This window comes from Pongo abelii, chromosome 18 (genome assembly GCF_028885655.2).
Source record: "Pongo abelii isolate AG06213 chromosome 18, NHGRI_mPonAbe1-v2.0_pri, whole genome shotgun sequence".
NCBI lineage: Eukaryota > Metazoa > Chordata > Mammalia > Primates > Hominidae > Pongo > Pongo abelii.
In genome coordinates, this window is record NC_072003.2 from 2,588,422 (window position 1) to 2,603,747 (window position 15,326).

The window sequence follows — 15,326 nt, forward strand, 5'->3', positions numbered from 1 at the left end:
GCTGTCTAGTGAGCCTGGCCCGGCCCTTGCCACATCTGAGCCCCTTCACTCGTCCTGGCAGCTTCCCTTCAGCCCACGTTGGTTTGTTCCATGCAGTCCACGAAGCCCCTACCGTGGGCCAGGCGCTGGGGGAGAGGTCAGGACAGGGAGTTCAGAGGTCAGGTCGTGACGGGAGAAACAGCAGGCAGGCGCGGGGCAGGTGGCGCGGGCGGGTGCAGCTCCCTTCAGGGAGCGCAGCTGTGGTCACCTGGGCATCTGAGTCCAGGGCAAAGGGGGCATCCATGCCAGGGCCCAGTGCAGACCAGCAGGGCCGGGGGCCATGAGTGGACTCATGGCAGTGAGGGGTGAGAGGGACAAGCGTGGGGCTGAATTTGCACCCGGCCAGCCATCTCCCTCTCCCCTCCTCAGCTGTGCTCACAGACTTGCTCCTCCCGCCTCTCGGCACCCCCACTCCCTGTTCTCTCCCTTCCCCGCTTCTGCCATGACTTCCTTTTCCTCAGCCAAATCCAGCAGACTCAGCGGTGTGGGCTTTTTTTTCTTTTGTTGAGTTGGGGGCCCAGGCTGGAGTGCAGGGGCACCATCCTAGCTCACTGCAGCCCTGACCTCCCGGGCCCAAGGGATTCTTTTGTGTCAGCCTCCCGAGTAGCAGAAACCACAGGCAGCACCACACCAGGCCCGAGTGGGCTTTTCTCCAGCCAGCATTACGCTGAGCCTCCCTCCCTCTGGGGCCTCAGCTTCCCGCCCTAGGCCATGTGGCCTAGGTGTCGGTCTCCCTTCTCACCCCGGCAAGGGGCCAGGGAATTCTGGCTTTCTGCCACTCCTCAGACTCTTTCCTGGGAGACTTCACCACTTCCAGAATTCAGGCCACATCTCAACCTTGACCTGCCACCCCCCTGCCAGCGTGATTCAGCCTACAGCCTGTTCCGGCCCTGGCGGGTCGTGGTGCATGAAGCCTTGTGTGCCCCAGCTGAGGCCTCCACCAGCCGCTACTGCTTCTCCATCCCTGCATCCTCGTCAGTGCACTTTCCTCGTGCGCTCACAGCTTGGGGACTGGAGCTATCCGTGGCAGCTGCCCGGCCTCCTGGAACACTGTGGCAGCCACCCCACGCGTGTCCCGTGTACGCCACCCAGGCCCTCGCTGTCTGGCTTCCAGGATGAGATCAGAACTCCCTGGGGGTCTCGATGCCCTTGAGCAGCGCCTTCTCTGGCCCATCTGCTGTTTCTCCCCCCATGCTGTGCTCCAGCCACAGGGGACCTGGTGGCATCTCCCAGGCTTTGGCATGTGCTGCTGCTCATGCTGCTTTCTCCTGCAGTGCCTGGACCCTGTGCCTTCTGGGCAAGGAATGAGGGTGACAGTAAAAAGGTTCGCATGGGTCTCGCCCCACCCACCTTTGCTTATGGGGAGCACAGATCGTCCCAACACTGGCCACCAAAAGCTGTTTCTAGGCTGCGTTTATTCTCTTCCTTCTGAAGAAGTTAATTTTTTTTCCAAACCAGATAAATTAGAACATTATTTACAAACTAAACTTCCTTTTATTGTATGATTTAATGGGCTTTTAATTTATTCACACAGTTGTGCTTGTCATCACAACAATCAAATTGACAACATTTTCACTTTCCCCAAAGGGACAACATACCCCTCAGTTGTCACCCTCCCGTTCCCCCCAACTTCCTCAGCCCTAGATGACCCCCAGTAGTCTACTTTCTGTCCATGGATTTTTCCCATTCTGGACATTCCATATAAATGGAGTCATAGGACAAGTGGCCTTTTGTGTCTAGGTGATTTCCCTCGGTGTAACGTGTGCTGGGTTTGTCCATGTTGTGGCGTGTGTCCCTGCTTTATTCCTTTTCATGGCTGAATAATATTCCCCTGCATGGACCACATGTGTTTATCCATCCCGCAGCTGGTGGACATTTTGCCTATTGTGAACAGTCCTGCCATGAACATTCTAGTACAGGTTTCTGTGTGGACATAGTTTTTCCTTTTTCCTGGGTCTTTACCTAGAGAGGAATTGCTGGGTCCTTTGGTGACTGAGTTTAACCATTCGGGGAACTGCCAGGTCAGATTCCAGAGTGACTGCACCATTTTGCATTCTCATTGCTCACTTCAGTGAACTGAGTCTAAAAATGGGGTGGGGGTGCCTCACATGTCCACTGCACGTGACTCTGTTCCAGCTTCCACGATGACGCCCCCAAGGACTACAGGCAAGTCTCCCTGACTGCTGTGAAGCAGCGATTTGAGGACAAGCGCTACGGAGAAATCAGCCAGGAAGAGGTGCCTCCCTCCCGCCACCTGGGCGTCTCATGGGGTGCTGGGGTGTGGGCGAGCCTCACCCTCGGGGCCTCTGCGCCCCCTAACTCTGGCTTCCCCTCAGGTGCTGAGCTACAGCCAGTTGTGTGCTGCATTAGGAGTGACACAAGACAGCCCTGACCCCCCGACTTTCCTCAGCACAGGGGAGATCCACGCCTTCCTCAGCTCTCCCTCAGGGCGGAGAACCAAACGGTTAGTTACCATGCATCCTGGCTGCGCCATACAATGCTGGCATCCTCGTGCCGGCCTGGTTCCCTCAGCGCTTCCTCACACAGAGAGGCCTCCAAGGCTTGTCAGGGGAGCAGCAGATCCCAGCACAGTGACCCTGGGACGGAGCCCTGCAGTCATGCCTCGGGCCCCTGCGTAACCTCCACTGTCTCCAGGTCTCCTTCCTCAGAGGCCGTTGCCTGTCGCTCTGACTGGGCTCCCTGTGGAGGAAGATGGTTTCGAGCACATGGGAGCCCAGCCTGGCTCTAGCCCTGCCCGTGCCTGTCATGCGCGTCCTGGACTTCTCTGCTCCATGATGCTGCTGTCACTCCCGGCACTCGAGTTGTGACCTGAGTCACATCCCCATCACTTCCCTTGCCACCCGTGTGGACCTGTTTATCCGCCTCTCCTATCTCAGCACCTTGGCTGTTCCTCCTGGAGTTAACTTCCTCTTTCTACCTCACCCACCCGGAGAACTCCTACTGATCCTGCAAGGCCCCGATGAACAGGGCCCTCCCTGTGCTGCTGGCCCTGTGACTCCTCAGCACCATGTGCACCTGTAACCTTCCCAGGGGCAGGCACTGGGTGGCTGGGTTTTTCCTGTCAATACAGGACCAGGCAGGGCTGCCTCCAGGAGCGTTGTGTGGGGAGTGGGCTCCTGCCAGGAGACCTAAACTCCTGTGGAGCCCTGGGGAAGCAGCCGAAGCCCCTGCTGCTGCTTCCTTCCCAAGAAGCGTGACCGCATTTTCCATTGTGCAGAAGGCAGGAGACCTGACCCTCCTGTGTCACTCCACACACACACCGACTCCCTGGGGCCAGGGTCATCACCAGGAAAGTCCATGCAGACACACATGGCTACTCCAGGAGGGGGTTTGGCCCTGGCCCTGTGCTCAGCCTGTGTTAAACCCGCTTCTCAGAGGCCCCCACAGCCCCATCAGTCTTCTGAGACAGACTCCCACGGGTGACACTGGGGTAGCTCTCTCCACCCCCCCCCCCCACCAGGCCCTGGGGTCAGGAAGTGGAAAGGCTCGGCTGGTGTGGCGGCTTTTCCCAGGCTCAGGCCCACACTCTGGCCTCCAGCCCCATCCTGAGCAAGACTTGACCCCAGTTGGGTGTGGGTGTCGGCACCGCCCAAGGCCAGGCCATTCCATGCAGTCTGCCTGGCACCGGGCTAAGCACTGCCTGCACCTTATTAATCAACACCAGAGGGGCCGGGCGCGGTGGCTCACGCCTGTAATCCCAGCACTTTGGGAGGCCGAGGCGGGTGGATCACCTGACATTAGGAGTTCGAGACCAACCTGGCCATCATGGTGAAACCCCGTCTCTACTAAAAATACAAAAATTAGCTGGGTGTGATGGCGGGCACCTGTAGTCCCAGCTACTCAGGAGCCTGAGGCAGGAGACTCACTTGAACCTGGGAGGTGGAGGTTGCAGTGAGCCAAGATCACACCACTGCACTCTAGCCTGGGCGACAGAGCAAGACCACCTCAAAAAAAAAAAACAAAACACTGGAAGGTGGCATCGTCCTAGGGGTTTCCAGGGGACCAGATGGTTGGCCCATGCCCCACAGCTGAGCCGGGTGGGCTGGGCTTCACACCCAGACCTGGGGCCTGAGTTTGCCTGAGCTGTCCTCCAGGTTGGCCCTGCCTCAAAGGCTTATACCTGTTCTAGCTTCACCAGCATTTTCTATGCAGCAGACACTTCGGGAGCATGTGGTGACAGGCCCATGCACGCGGGTGTTAGAGGCAGGTGTGGAGGGCCTGGCCTCCCAGTGCCGCCATCCATGACTGGGTCTCCTGGGCTCTCTCCACCTTGCAGGAAGCGGGAGAACAGCCTCCAGGAGGACAGGGGCAGCTTCGTTACCACCCCCACTGCGGAGCTGTCCAGCCAGGAGGAGACGCTGCTGGGCAGCTTCCTCGACTGGAGCCTGGACTGCTGCTCTGGCTACGAAGGCGACCAGGAGAGTGAGGGCGAGAAGGAGGGCGACGGTGAGTGTGGGGCCGGGGCACACCAGAAGGGACATCACACAGAGGGTGGCTCTCACCGAGGGCCTCTGGGCACTCGGCCCTGTGCGAGCGCTGTGGGAGGGAGAAACATGTGCACAGAGCGCAGGGCGGGGCCAGCTCCTGCCCCGCTGGGGAGTGTGTCCAGACATGGGGAGAGAGGAGGGGAGAGCTCCCAAAAGACCACAGCTTCTCCCACCACGCAGGGATGAGAGGACTTAGGCCACACCTGTCCAGCTCCTGCTCGTTCTGTGTTGGGAGGACCTCACTAGGATGAGGGAGGCAGAGACCCTGTCTGGAGTTCATGGAGATCCTTCTAGGCCTGTAATCTCATGCCTGTAATCCCAGCAATTTGAGAGGCTGAGGCAGGAAGATCACTTCAGGCTAGAAGTTCAAGACCAGCCTGGGTGACACAGCAAGACAAAAACTTAAAAATTAGCTGGGCGTTGTGGCGTGCGCCTGTGGTCCCAGCTACTCAGGAAGCTGAGGCGGGAGGATCTCTTGAGCGCAGGAGGTGGGAGCTGCAGTGAGCCGTGATCGTGCCACTGCACTCTAGCCTGGGCATTCTTTCTAGAATGTTGTTTGAGATGTGCCCACGTGTTATGTGGCACTCCTCACTGCCCTGCTGGGATCACTGCCCTGTGCAAACCCCAGGCAGACTGCAGGGGTCCTTGCCAGAAGCCCAGTTAGTGTGAGTCCTGTCAATTTCCCGGTTGCTTGCTTCTGCGTCCACTTGGCTTGAGCTAGATGGCCAACTTGTCATCTCCACCGTTGTTGGAGTCATGGCGGGCAGCTGTCCAACTTGGAAGAGGCATGTCACCCACGCTTCTCACCACAGGAGGGTAACACAGGGGACTATAGCAAGGTAGAAGATTCTTGACCTGGACTTCAGGGTCCTGACCTGGCAGGGGGTCTCCCCTGATGCTTGGGTGTGACATGACCTCCCTCCCCACCAACCTTCCTGCAGTGACAGCCCCCAGCGGCATCCTCGACGTCACCGTGGTCTACCTGAACCCAGAACAGCATTGCTGCCAGGAATCCAGTGATGAGGAGGCTTGCCCAGAGGATAGGGGACCCCAGGACCCACAGGCACTGGCACTGGACACCCAGATCCCTGCAACCCCTGGACCCAAACCCCTGCTCTGCACCAGCCGGGAGCCAGGGAAGGACGTCACGACCTCAGGGTACTCCTCCGTCAGCACCGCGAGTCCCACAAGCTCCGTGGATGGTGGCTTGGGGGCCCTGCCCCGACCTACCTCAGTACTGTCCCTGGACAGTGACTCGCACACAAAGCCCTGCCACCATCAGGCCAGGAAGTCATGTTTACAGTGTCGTCCCCCAGAGAGCAGTGTTCCCCGGCAACAGGTGAAGCGGATAAACCTATGCGTACACAGTGAGGAGGAGGACATGAACCTGGGCCTTGTGAGGCTGTAAGTGTGTCAGCGCATTTGCCGCAGTGGATGTGTACTGAGGGGGCTGGAGGCGAAGGGTGGGAGCGCAGCATAGGAATGCTGCATAGACCATGGAGGCCTTCACACAGAGAGCAGAGAGGGTGACTTGCGGCCACCAAGTTTCTCTCTCCGCGGGAGTCCCGTGCAAGCCATCAGAATGTTGAAATGAGGGTGAAGAGCTCACATCCCTCTCTTTGGAAAGTTTAGCCTCGAAGCAGTTGGCCACACTGCGTGGAGGGCACCTCTCTGTCCCTTCCGTGTCTCACTGTCTCTGGAAGCTTCAGCCCATGTGTGTCCTGGCCTTCCCAGCCCCCCCAGAGCCCCGTGCCGGGAGCTGACAGCTTTCACACTCAAGGCACGTGTGACCTGGGTAGTCAGACACCACTCAAGCCCCTGCCCACATCTGCTGGTTTGGGGCTCCAGTGGGGAGCTGACAGCTCTGAGCACACCACTGTCCCGTCATCCACCTCAGCCTGCATGGGGCACCCACTTCCCTCTGGGTGGGGCTCCCATGGTAAGGGGGACTGCATCCCTGCACACTGCGTGGACTGCCTTAGCCACAGGCCCACTCCTCATTTTAGAGCTCTGTCCCAGAGGCACAGATGGTGTCAATGTGAACACCTCTCTTTGTGCTGAATTTCTGGGCCATTCTTTTCCTGTCTTATTTCTAAATTTCCTTCCAAGATGAAAACAAAAGAAAAACTTAGAAGGTATTAAAAAAACAAGAGATTCCCACCATTATTTAGGTTCACCTGCAAAACAAAAATCTTACTCCAGTCCCTCAATGCCATCCTGACACACTTTATGCAAAAAGAATTTTCCCAGATAGGCTAGCCAGAAAAACTTGAAGTCCTCTGTAACATCTGAGGTGACCAAGAGGCAGAAGAGCAGAGCAGTCGGGGGCCGTGTCCTGGCTGATCCCAACTGCAGCTCTGCTGTGGGGACCCGTGGGAGGGAGGCAGACCCCTGGGCTTTCCTGCTGGTCACGGAGACTCCGCTCCTGCATGGAAAGGGAGTCTGGGAGCCAGCAGCCCACGCCTGGGGAGCCTGCCTGGGGCCATGTGACCGTGGCCTCTCCCTGGGGACGGGCTGACCGCAGCACACCCTGCTGCCATCCACTTCTGTTTCCTCTGCAAATGTAAGAAACAACCACTTGGCCAGAAGTGTCCCCCAGATGCTTTTTTGTTTTGTTTTGTTTTGTTTTTGGAGACGGAGTTTTGCTTTTGTCACCCGGCTGGAGTGCAGTGGCATGATCTCAACTCTCAACTCACTGCAACCTCCGCTTCCCGGATTCTCCTGCCTCAGCCTCCCAGGTAGCTGGGATTACAAGCACCCAACCACGCCCGGCTAATTTTTGTATTTTCGGTAGAGACAGGATTTTCCATGTTGGCCAGGCTGGTTTCGAACTCCTGACCTCAGGTGATCCGCCCACTTCGGCCTCCCAAAGTGCTGGGATTACAGGCATGAGCCACGGTGCCTGGCCCCCAAATGCTCTTGAACCAGAAACCTGGGGCTGGGAGATGCTCACTGAGCTGCTGCTTTTCTGTGTGCTGGTGCTGTGTGTGTTCATGTCCGCGGCAGCTGTCTTTTTGCTACTGTAAGGGAATTCTGGCCACCCTGGTTGGGGCGTGGTCGGGGTGAGAACCCAAGCGTCGGAACTGTAGACCCATCCTGTCGACTGTGTGCCCCTGGGCATGTGTGAGCCTCAGTTTCCTCATCTGTAAGAGGGGGCAATGATACCTACCTCACAGGGGTGTTGTGAGGATTAAATGTGAGGAGGATAGTGGTAGATGAGTGATGAACATCCTTCACTGCCTCGGCCCTTTGTCTAGGGGCTCTTAATCCCAACTCTGCACGGAGTCAGTTCTCTGCTTTCTCCCAGCTTGCACCTGAAGGAGGAAACCACTCCAGGTGGGACCTGGCACCGCCTGCCTGTGGTGGGTGGGCTCCTTCATCTCCCACCTGCTGACTGAGCATTTCCCCACCTCCTCCTTCACAGAGAATCTCCAGGGAGGCAGGGCCACCGTCACCCTCCCCCACCGCTGATGGAGGGGTCCACCCGGAGCGCTGGGCCAGAGCTGCCTGGGTCCCAACCTCCCTGACAACTCCCTTTGTTCTCTCCTTCCCCTGTGCGATGGCACCTTCCCATTAACGACTGGAATGGATTCACCTGTCCCATCTTTAAACAGCACCCCCAGGTCTGTTTTTCCTCCGGCTACCGCCTGGGATTTCTTAGCCCCTAATTGTTTATTCTTGTTAACACCAACTACATGGGGCCCTGCTGCCCTCCTCACTTCCTCCCCCAGGTGTCCCCAGCATCACTGAAGGCCCTGTTCACCCCCGCCCCCCCCGGTGCTGTGTACACCTCCGAGGCCTCAGCAGCACTTGGCCTGTGACCCACTCCCTTCCGTGACAGCCTCCTGTTGCCTCTATGACACTGTCCTACTCCTCCACCTCCCTGGTCATTGCGTGGGCCCCGTGACTTGTCCTTACCCGTCCCCACCCGTCCCCTGCCCCAGCAAGGGCCACCTCGCCGGGCCCACTGCTCCAAGGTCAGAGCTTCCTCCCCTCTGCCCAGTGCTATCACGTCACATGTCCAAAAGTGAACACCTTCTCCTCCCTCATCCCCGCTCCTGACACGCGGCATCCTCACCTCCAGCAACCCCGTCCTGTCCCTGTGCCCGGTGGCCCAGGCGTCAGCAAGACGGCTGGTTCCTGCGTTAGAGCACTTTCAATAAGGACAGATGGAGTTTCTCGTATAACCTTCACCGGCGCCCTACAAGAGAAGCGCGATAATGGCGCCCCCATCTACCCAGTTACCCAAAGCAAAATCCCGGCGTCGCCCGCAGTCCCCTCCCTGGCGGCCTCGGGGCCCAGCTCCGAGCCGGAGTCCCCCCATCAGACCTAGGGGGCAGGAGTGGGCGGGGCTTGAGGCTTGCCCGCAAGGAGGGAGAGAAAGCTTCTGGGGCGGCCCCTGAGCGCTGGTTCAGGATTGGACAGCCCGGCCGGGAAGGGGCGGCCTTCCCTCCCGGAAGGGGCGTGGCTCTTCAGAGGCGGCAAATTGCAAGGAGACGCCGCCGCCTTCATGCTGCCGGCGGACTGCTCGCGCCGGTGAGGCCCGCGCGGCAGGGGGGCGCGGGAGGATCTGGGCTGGCCGGTAGTCAGGCGCGGGGCCCGAGGCCCAACGCTGGCCGAGGTGCTGAGTCGCCGGTGCGTCCCCCAGGCTGGTGGCCGAGCTGCAGGGCGCCCTGGACGCCTGCGCACAGCGACAATTGCAATTGGAGCAGAGCCTGCGCGTTTGCCGTCGGCTGCTGCAGGCCTGGTACGCGGACCCCGGGACCCACTGGCCAGACCTCCCTCGGGCCCTCAGAGTCCTGCCCCGAGCTCCCAGGGCTGGGAGACCGGGTGCAGCCGCCCCCTTCGGAGCTGTAGGTTGTTAGTGCCACCCTCCTTACCCTGCAAGCTCTGAGCTGGGGGCCTGCCGCGGGGCCCGGCGGCCCCCTCGGGTCTGTTTGGGCTGGGCCCTGCCTCCTGGCCGTGCGACGGCTGCCCATGTCTTTGCAGGGAACCAACTGGGACCTGGGCTTTGAAGCCACCTCCAGGGCCAGAAACTAATGAAGAAGACCCCCTTCCAGGTAAACCTCCACAACCCACCTTCTCCAGGTGCTGCTCTGGCCTGCCTTCTGGCATGCAGTTGTGAGGGACCCTCCTGGGGGACAGTGGGGAGAGATCCCTGCATAATTCTTGGCTTTCACAGCGTGCACACCCAGTCCACAAGACTTAAAAGAGTTGGAGTTTCTGACCCAGGCACTGGAGAAGGCTGTACGGGTTCGAAGAGGTATCACTAAGGCTGGAGAAAGAGACAAGGCCCCCAGCCTGAAATCGAGGTCCATTGTCACCTCTCCTGGCACGACAGCCTCCGCCCCACCCCAGTCCCGAGGCCAAGCTGGCCAAGCTGGTGGCCATGCTTCAGACACGAGACCCACCAAGGGCCTCCGCCAAACCGCGGTGCCTGCCAAGGGCCACGCTGAGCGCCGGCTGCTGTCAGTGGGGGATAGGACTCGTGTCGGGATGGGAGCCCGAGCCCCCAGGCCTGGGGCGGGCCTCAGGGACCAGCAAATGGCCCCATCGGCTGCTCCTCAGGCCCCAGAAGCCTTCACACTCAAGGAGAAGGGGTAGGTTTCCAGGATCCTCACTGGAAGAACTTCTGCCTCTGCCTCCTCAGACCCTGGCTAGCAAGCAGCCTGGGATTTGGAGTGACAGGGAAGGCAGGGCATTGAGCCCTGGGGCGCACCCCTGAGGCTCACGCTCGGAAGCTGGCAGAATGAAGCGGCTGTGTGGTGGTGTCCAGGTTGGCACCATCAGGTCAGGGAACTACTGGAGCCTGTCCTCCCCTCTTCTCTGTGGCTGTCCCCTTATTTGCCTAGGCCAGAGGCTCCAGATGGGCTCTGGAGGGCGTGGGCTCTGCTCACAGGGCCCCCTCTTCTCTCTACCGGGGCAGCATTGGACCATGCTTCTCCCGTGGCCACTCTGGAAGGAAGCCCTGTCCAAGGGGGCTCATCCTTGGTGGGGTTGGGTGTGGGAGAGGGGCAAGAAGCCTCATCCCTGATTGGGCTCTGAGCAGGAAGTGGGACTTGTAGACCCCAGAGCAAGGCGATGCTCTCTGAACACGGGCTTCTCCGACAGGCACCTGCTGCGGCTGCCTGCGGCATTCAGGAAAGCAGCTTCCCAGAACTCGAGGTGAGGCTGAGGTCTTTGGCTGGACAGGGGTAGGGGAGAACCGGGAGGCATCACCAGCTTGGGGACAGGTTCGAGATACTTTGCAGTGGGTCTCTTTGCCCTCTTTGCTGAGTGGGGTCACTGTCGATGTTAAAAGTCTGCCAGCCCGTCAGCTCTGTCCCCTTGTCCTGGTCAGTGTCCTCTTGGTTCCCTGCGGCCTCTGGAGGCCCCTGCTGGCATTCAGCAGAGCCAGACGCCCAGCCTGGGGTCCCCACCCTGGCCCTTGCCTACCTCCCAAGGCCCATCTCACCGGCTGGAATAACCATGTTCCTCTGTGGTTCCTGGGGCACCCCATGTGTGCACCCCAGCCTGTGGGCCCAGCTCGGTTCCACACAGACCAGTGATTCCATGGATGCCACTGCTGCCAAAACCCAGTTCCTCCAGAACATGCAGACAGCTGTATCCTTGCTGGGTTTGTGGGAGCCCCGGGGGCCTCTGGCTCTGAACCTGGCAGGTTTGCGGAGCAGCCCCAGGAGGGACTGGCGTGGGATAGCCAGGGCCACTCCCCAGGCCCCGTCCTTGGTGGGAGCAGAGGGGCTTGGCTGCAGGGAAGTTTTCCTGACCCGTACCCAGTCAGGCGTACCCCAGCCCAGGCTCAGTGCTGCGGAGGTGGAGGCGGAGGCGGGGCGCCTGCGGAAGGCCTGCTCGCTGCTGAGACTGCGCATGAGGGAGGAGCTCTCGGCAGGTCAGTGGGTCCTGGGTCTGTATCAGGAGGAGCGTGGAGGGCTAGTGCAAGGAGGGTTTCCAGACTGCCACGGACCCCACCTGCTCTCCCTGACTCTTCTGCAGCCCCCATGGACTGGATGCAGGAGTACCGCTGCCTGCTCACGCTGGAGGGGCTTCAGGCCATGGTGGGCCAGTGTCTGCACAGGCTGCAGGAACTGCGTGCAGGTGAGACCCCGCCCCCACCCTGCCACCTGCACTGAGGTCTGGGCCAGGGACAGGGCGCTTTAGCCAGCCTTGTCTGCACCTCAGGGAAGAGTGAGCAGCCCAGGGACCAGATGCAAGTTGGTGGGCCCCTCCACCCCTCCCATGCCACTCCCCAGTGTGCTGGGTCCTCACCAGTTGTCCTATGGGAGGAGTCAGCCTTCTTCTCCTCCTCAGGGCAGCTCCCCCACCTCACTGCTCCCTGCACACAGAACCTCATTGCTCTGAGCAGTTGCTTATTCACCCAGTTGTTGAAAAACTAGCGTTTGAGGGCCGGGCGCGGTGGCTCACGCCTGTAATCCCAGCACTTTGGGAGGCTGAGGCAGGTGGATCAGAAGGTCAGGAGATCGAGACCATCCTGGCTAACACGGTGAAACTCCGTCTCTACTAAAAATACAAACAAATACTTGGGAGGCTGAGGCAGGAGAATGGCATGAACCCAGGAGGAGGAGTTTGCAGTGAGCCAAGATCGCGCCACTGTACTCCAGCCTGGGTGACAGAGTGAGACTCCATCTCGAAAATGTAGCGTGTGAGGCCGGGCACAGTGGCTCACGCCTGTAATCCCAGCACTTTGGGAGGCCAAGGCAGGCAGATCATTTGAGGTCAGAAGTTCAAGACCAGCCTGGCCAACATGGCGAAAGCCCATCTCTCTTAAAAATACAAAAATTAGCTGGGTATGATGGTGCACACCTGTAATCCCAGCTACTTGGGAGGCTGAGGCACGAGAATTGCTTGAACCCAGAAGGCACTCCAACCTGGGTGACAGAGCGAGACTCCATCTCCAAAAAAAAAAAAAAAGAGAAAGTAGTTCGTGAGAATCAGCTCCTGGGAGGTGACTGGCCTGGTATTGCGCGAGGTGGTTATTTATAGAACTTGTTTCCTCCTTTGTATTTTCTAATTGCTTGTAGTTTTAAGAGTGAAGATACATCATTTGTCAAAAGGAAAACCAATCTCACAAAAGTCGTGCATAAACACAGTAAAGAAATTGGGCAGGCAGAGGGCCGCCCCACAGAGGACTCCCTGCCAGCAAGTCCAGGCCCGAGACACACCATCTTGCACGGGGCTGTCCTGAAAGCCCACCTTTCCCCTAAAGGCAGGGCGGGTGGTGCAGATGCGGGAGAGCCAGGCACACAGGAAAAGCGGGGCCCTGGGTTCGGCTGCTACCCCAAAGGCCACATTGTCCTGTGCACACAGCGGTGGTGGTACAGCCACCAAGACCGTGTCCTGTGGAGGGACCCCCCAGAGCCTCGCCGTCCTGTAGGGGTGGAGCGGAGCCTGCATGGAGCCCCCAGCTGCTTGTCTACTCCAGCACCCAGGAGCTGCAGACCCTGGCGGCCCTCCAGCTGCGAGTGGCTATGCTGGACCAGCAGATTCACTTGGAAAAGGTGCTTCTGGAAGAGGAGGTGGGGGTGCAACAGAGGTCCGCAGCCTTGAGGACCCGTGGGTAGGGGCTTGAGTGCTCCACCCCCCAGGACCCAGGAGGATGGGGGCAAGCCTGGGGTCTGTGTGTGTGGGTTGGGAAGTGCACAGGTCAGGCTGGGCTGGGATAGCAGGACGGAGCCTGGAGCCTCAGGAGGGAGGGCTGAAGCATGGGGGCCTCGAAGCCTGTCCCAGGATTGCCCCCTGCCTAGGTGCCCCTGAGACCTTGGCCCTGCCCTGCCCCCAGGTCCTGATGGCTGAACTCCTCCCCCTGGTAAGCACTGCACAGCCGCAGGGGCCGCCTTGGCTGGCCCTGTGCCGGGCTGCACACAGCCTGCTCTGCGAGGGGGGAGCACGTGTCCTCACCATCCTGCGGGACGAACCTGCGGTCTGAGCTTTTCCCATGCTGCCCTCAGCCCTGTTCAGATGGGGATTGGGGGTGTCTTCCCTGGCACTGTGCTCGGGGACCCAGAGATGCCTGTGCTTTCCTGGGAAACCTGGTGAACTGGACCAGGTGGCCTCACTGGCTCTTCTCAGGACAACTAAGCCTGCTGGTCAGGGCTGGCTTTCAGCCTTCCCAAGGCTCCTGGACTCCAGAGGCCAGCGGGGAGCCTTTCCTGGCTCCCTCTGTTTTCTCTCACTGTAAACCAAAGAGCTGCTTGTGTGATATTAAAGCCACTTTAGAAAGCATTTGTATTTATTTATTTTTTTGAGACAGTCTCACTCTGTCGCCTAGGCTAGAGTGCAGTGGCGTGATCTCGGCTCACTGCAACCTCCACTTCCTGGGTTCAGGCGATTCTCCTGCCTCAGCCCCCCAAGTAGCTGGGACTACAGGCTCCGGCCATCGCGCCTGGTTATTTATTTATTTTTTTTAATTTTTAGTAAAGACGGGGTTTCACTATGTTGGCCAGGCTGGTCTCAAAGTTTCGACCTCAGGTGATCCTCCCACCTTACCCTCCCAACGTGCTGGGATTATAGGCGTGAGGCACTGCGCCCAGTTGAAAGCATATGTATTTAAATCATGCCAAGGTGGGACTTGGTGGGCTCTTGTTGTTTCTTTAAGATTTTGTTTATCAAGTTATATCACTGGTTGATACATGTCATGCTGAAAAAGAACATATCAAGTGTATTTATCAAGATTGTAAGTGGGCCGGGTGCGGTGGCTCATGCCTGTAATCCCAGCACTTGGGGAGGCTGAAGTGGGAGAATTGCTTGAGGCCAGGAGTTTGAGACCAGTTTGAACAACAGTGAGACCCCATCTCTACACAAAATTTAAAAATGAGCCGGTCATGGGGTGTCTGCCTGTAATCCCAGCTACTTGGGAGGCTAAGGCTGGAGGATTGCTTGAGCCTAGGACTTTGAGCCTGCAGTGAGCCGTGATTGCACCACTGTGCTCCAGCCTGGGCAACAGAGCGAGACTCTGGGATATCCCTTCTGTATATCGACAAGGCCACTCAAGGCAGGCCCAGCACTGCCAAAAGCCCTGCCCTCTGTAGGCTGTAGGCTGTACGCATTCATCGGACGACACGAAAACCACAAGGCCATATTGGAGAATGGGCCGGCCACTGCCTCTGCCACCGCCACACAGCTCTGCTTCCCACTGTCTCCTGGTGCCCACGCCCAGCTCCCCCTCCTGGCACTGGTGCTGGGGTAGGTGTGGGGTCACCGGTTCACACTGAGCCTCCACCAGGAAGGGCCTTTTACCTCTTCACCCTTTAGCCACTCCACTCTCACCTCCCCCCCTTCCCCAGGAAGGCAGGAAAGAGCAGGGGTCAGGGTTGGGCCCTCTGCAGCCACAGAGGTGGGTTTGCAACATGACTTGTTTCTTGCCCTGGGACTGGGCAAGATTCTCAAGGACTCAGCCCCAGTTGTCCAGGTTTGTCCCCACTGTCATGCTGGATGACGGTGGTGATGACCTCAGGGGCTGGCATAGAGATTACTTGATGTTGCATCTAAAGTGCTGGCCACAGGCTGGGTGTGGTGGCTCACACCTGTAATCCCAGCACTTTGGGAGGATGAGGCAGGCGGATCACCTGAGGTCAGGAGTTCATGACCAGCCTGGCCAACATGTTGAAACCCTGTCTCCATTCAAAATATAAAAACTAAAGGCCAGGCGCGGTGGCTTATGCCTGTAATCCTGGCACTTTGGGAGGCCAAGGCGGACGGATCATGAGGTCAGGAGATTGAGACCATCCTGGTTAACACGGTGAAACCCCGTCTCTACTAAAA

General features: G+C 58.9%; 2 protein-coding genes and 1 long non-coding RNA gene across 11 annotated transcripts in view; 2 read left to right on the top strand and 1 right to left on the bottom strand.

Moving 5' to 3' along the window:
* The window catches only part of CCNF (cyclin F), a 31,564-nt gene extending 23,803 nt beyond the window's left edge, over positions 1–7,761 (top strand). For all 3 annotated transcript variants that reach the window (XM_009250343.3, NM_001131857.1, XM_063717057.1), the window contains 4 exon segments: positions 2,176–2,275; positions 2,376–2,503; positions 4,337–4,506; positions 5,489–7,761. In XM_009250343.3, coding sequence (XP_009248618.3) covers positions 2,176–2,275; positions 2,376–2,503; positions 4,337–4,506; positions 5,489–5,955 — 865 coding nt within the window. In that variant the 3' untranslated portion in view covers positions 5,956–7,761.
* On the bottom strand, positions 7,575–8,893 carry LOC134760416 (uncharacterized). The gene is made up of 2 exons (XR_010137807.1): positions 8,626–8,893; positions 7,575–7,861 (listed from the first exon to the last, which is right to left on the bottom strand). It is a non-coding gene; the product is annotated as an uncharacterized LOC134760416 (long non-coding RNA).
* Positions 8,894–8,976: 83 nt separating this feature from the next.
* On the top strand, positions 8,977–13,787 carry TEDC2 (tubulin epsilon and delta complex 2). 7 transcript variants are annotated; one of them, XM_054534598.2, is made up of 10 exons: positions 8,977–9,083; positions 9,196–9,294; positions 9,537–9,607; positions 9,730–10,147; positions 10,659–10,712; positions 10,991–11,150; positions 11,325–11,436; positions 11,541–11,642; positions 12,873–13,063; positions 13,345–13,787. In XM_054534598.2, exons 1-10 carry the CDS (start codon positions 9,058–9,060, stop codon positions 13,489–13,491), a joined length of 1,380 nt encoding a protein of 459 aa, XP_054390573.1. In that variant the 5' UTR covers positions 8,977–9,057; the 3' UTR covers positions 13,492–13,787. The 7 variants fall into 7 exon arrangements, with proteins under 7 accessions (XP_054390573.1, XP_002826052.2, XP_054390575.1 ...); XM_002826006.6 differs by having other exon boundaries at positions 11,060–11,150; XM_024234058.3 differs by having other exon boundaries at positions 9,018–9,083; positions 9,196–9,400; positions 11,060–11,150.
* The last annotated feature ends 1,539 nt before the right edge of the window (positions 13,788–15,326 follow it).

Coding starts and splice junctions, on each gene's coding strand:
- TEDC2 (XM_054534598.2), top strand. CDS start 9,058: ATGCTGCCGGCGGACTGCTCGCGCCG. Junction 10,713..10,990: donor GCAGCTTCCCAGAACTCGAG/GTGAGGCTGAGG, acceptor CTACCTCCCAAG/GCCCATCTCACCGGCTGGAA. Junction 11,643..12,872: donor GCTGCAGGAACTGCGTGCAG/GTGAGACCCCGC, acceptor CTGTGCACACAG/CGGTGGTGGTACAGCCACCA.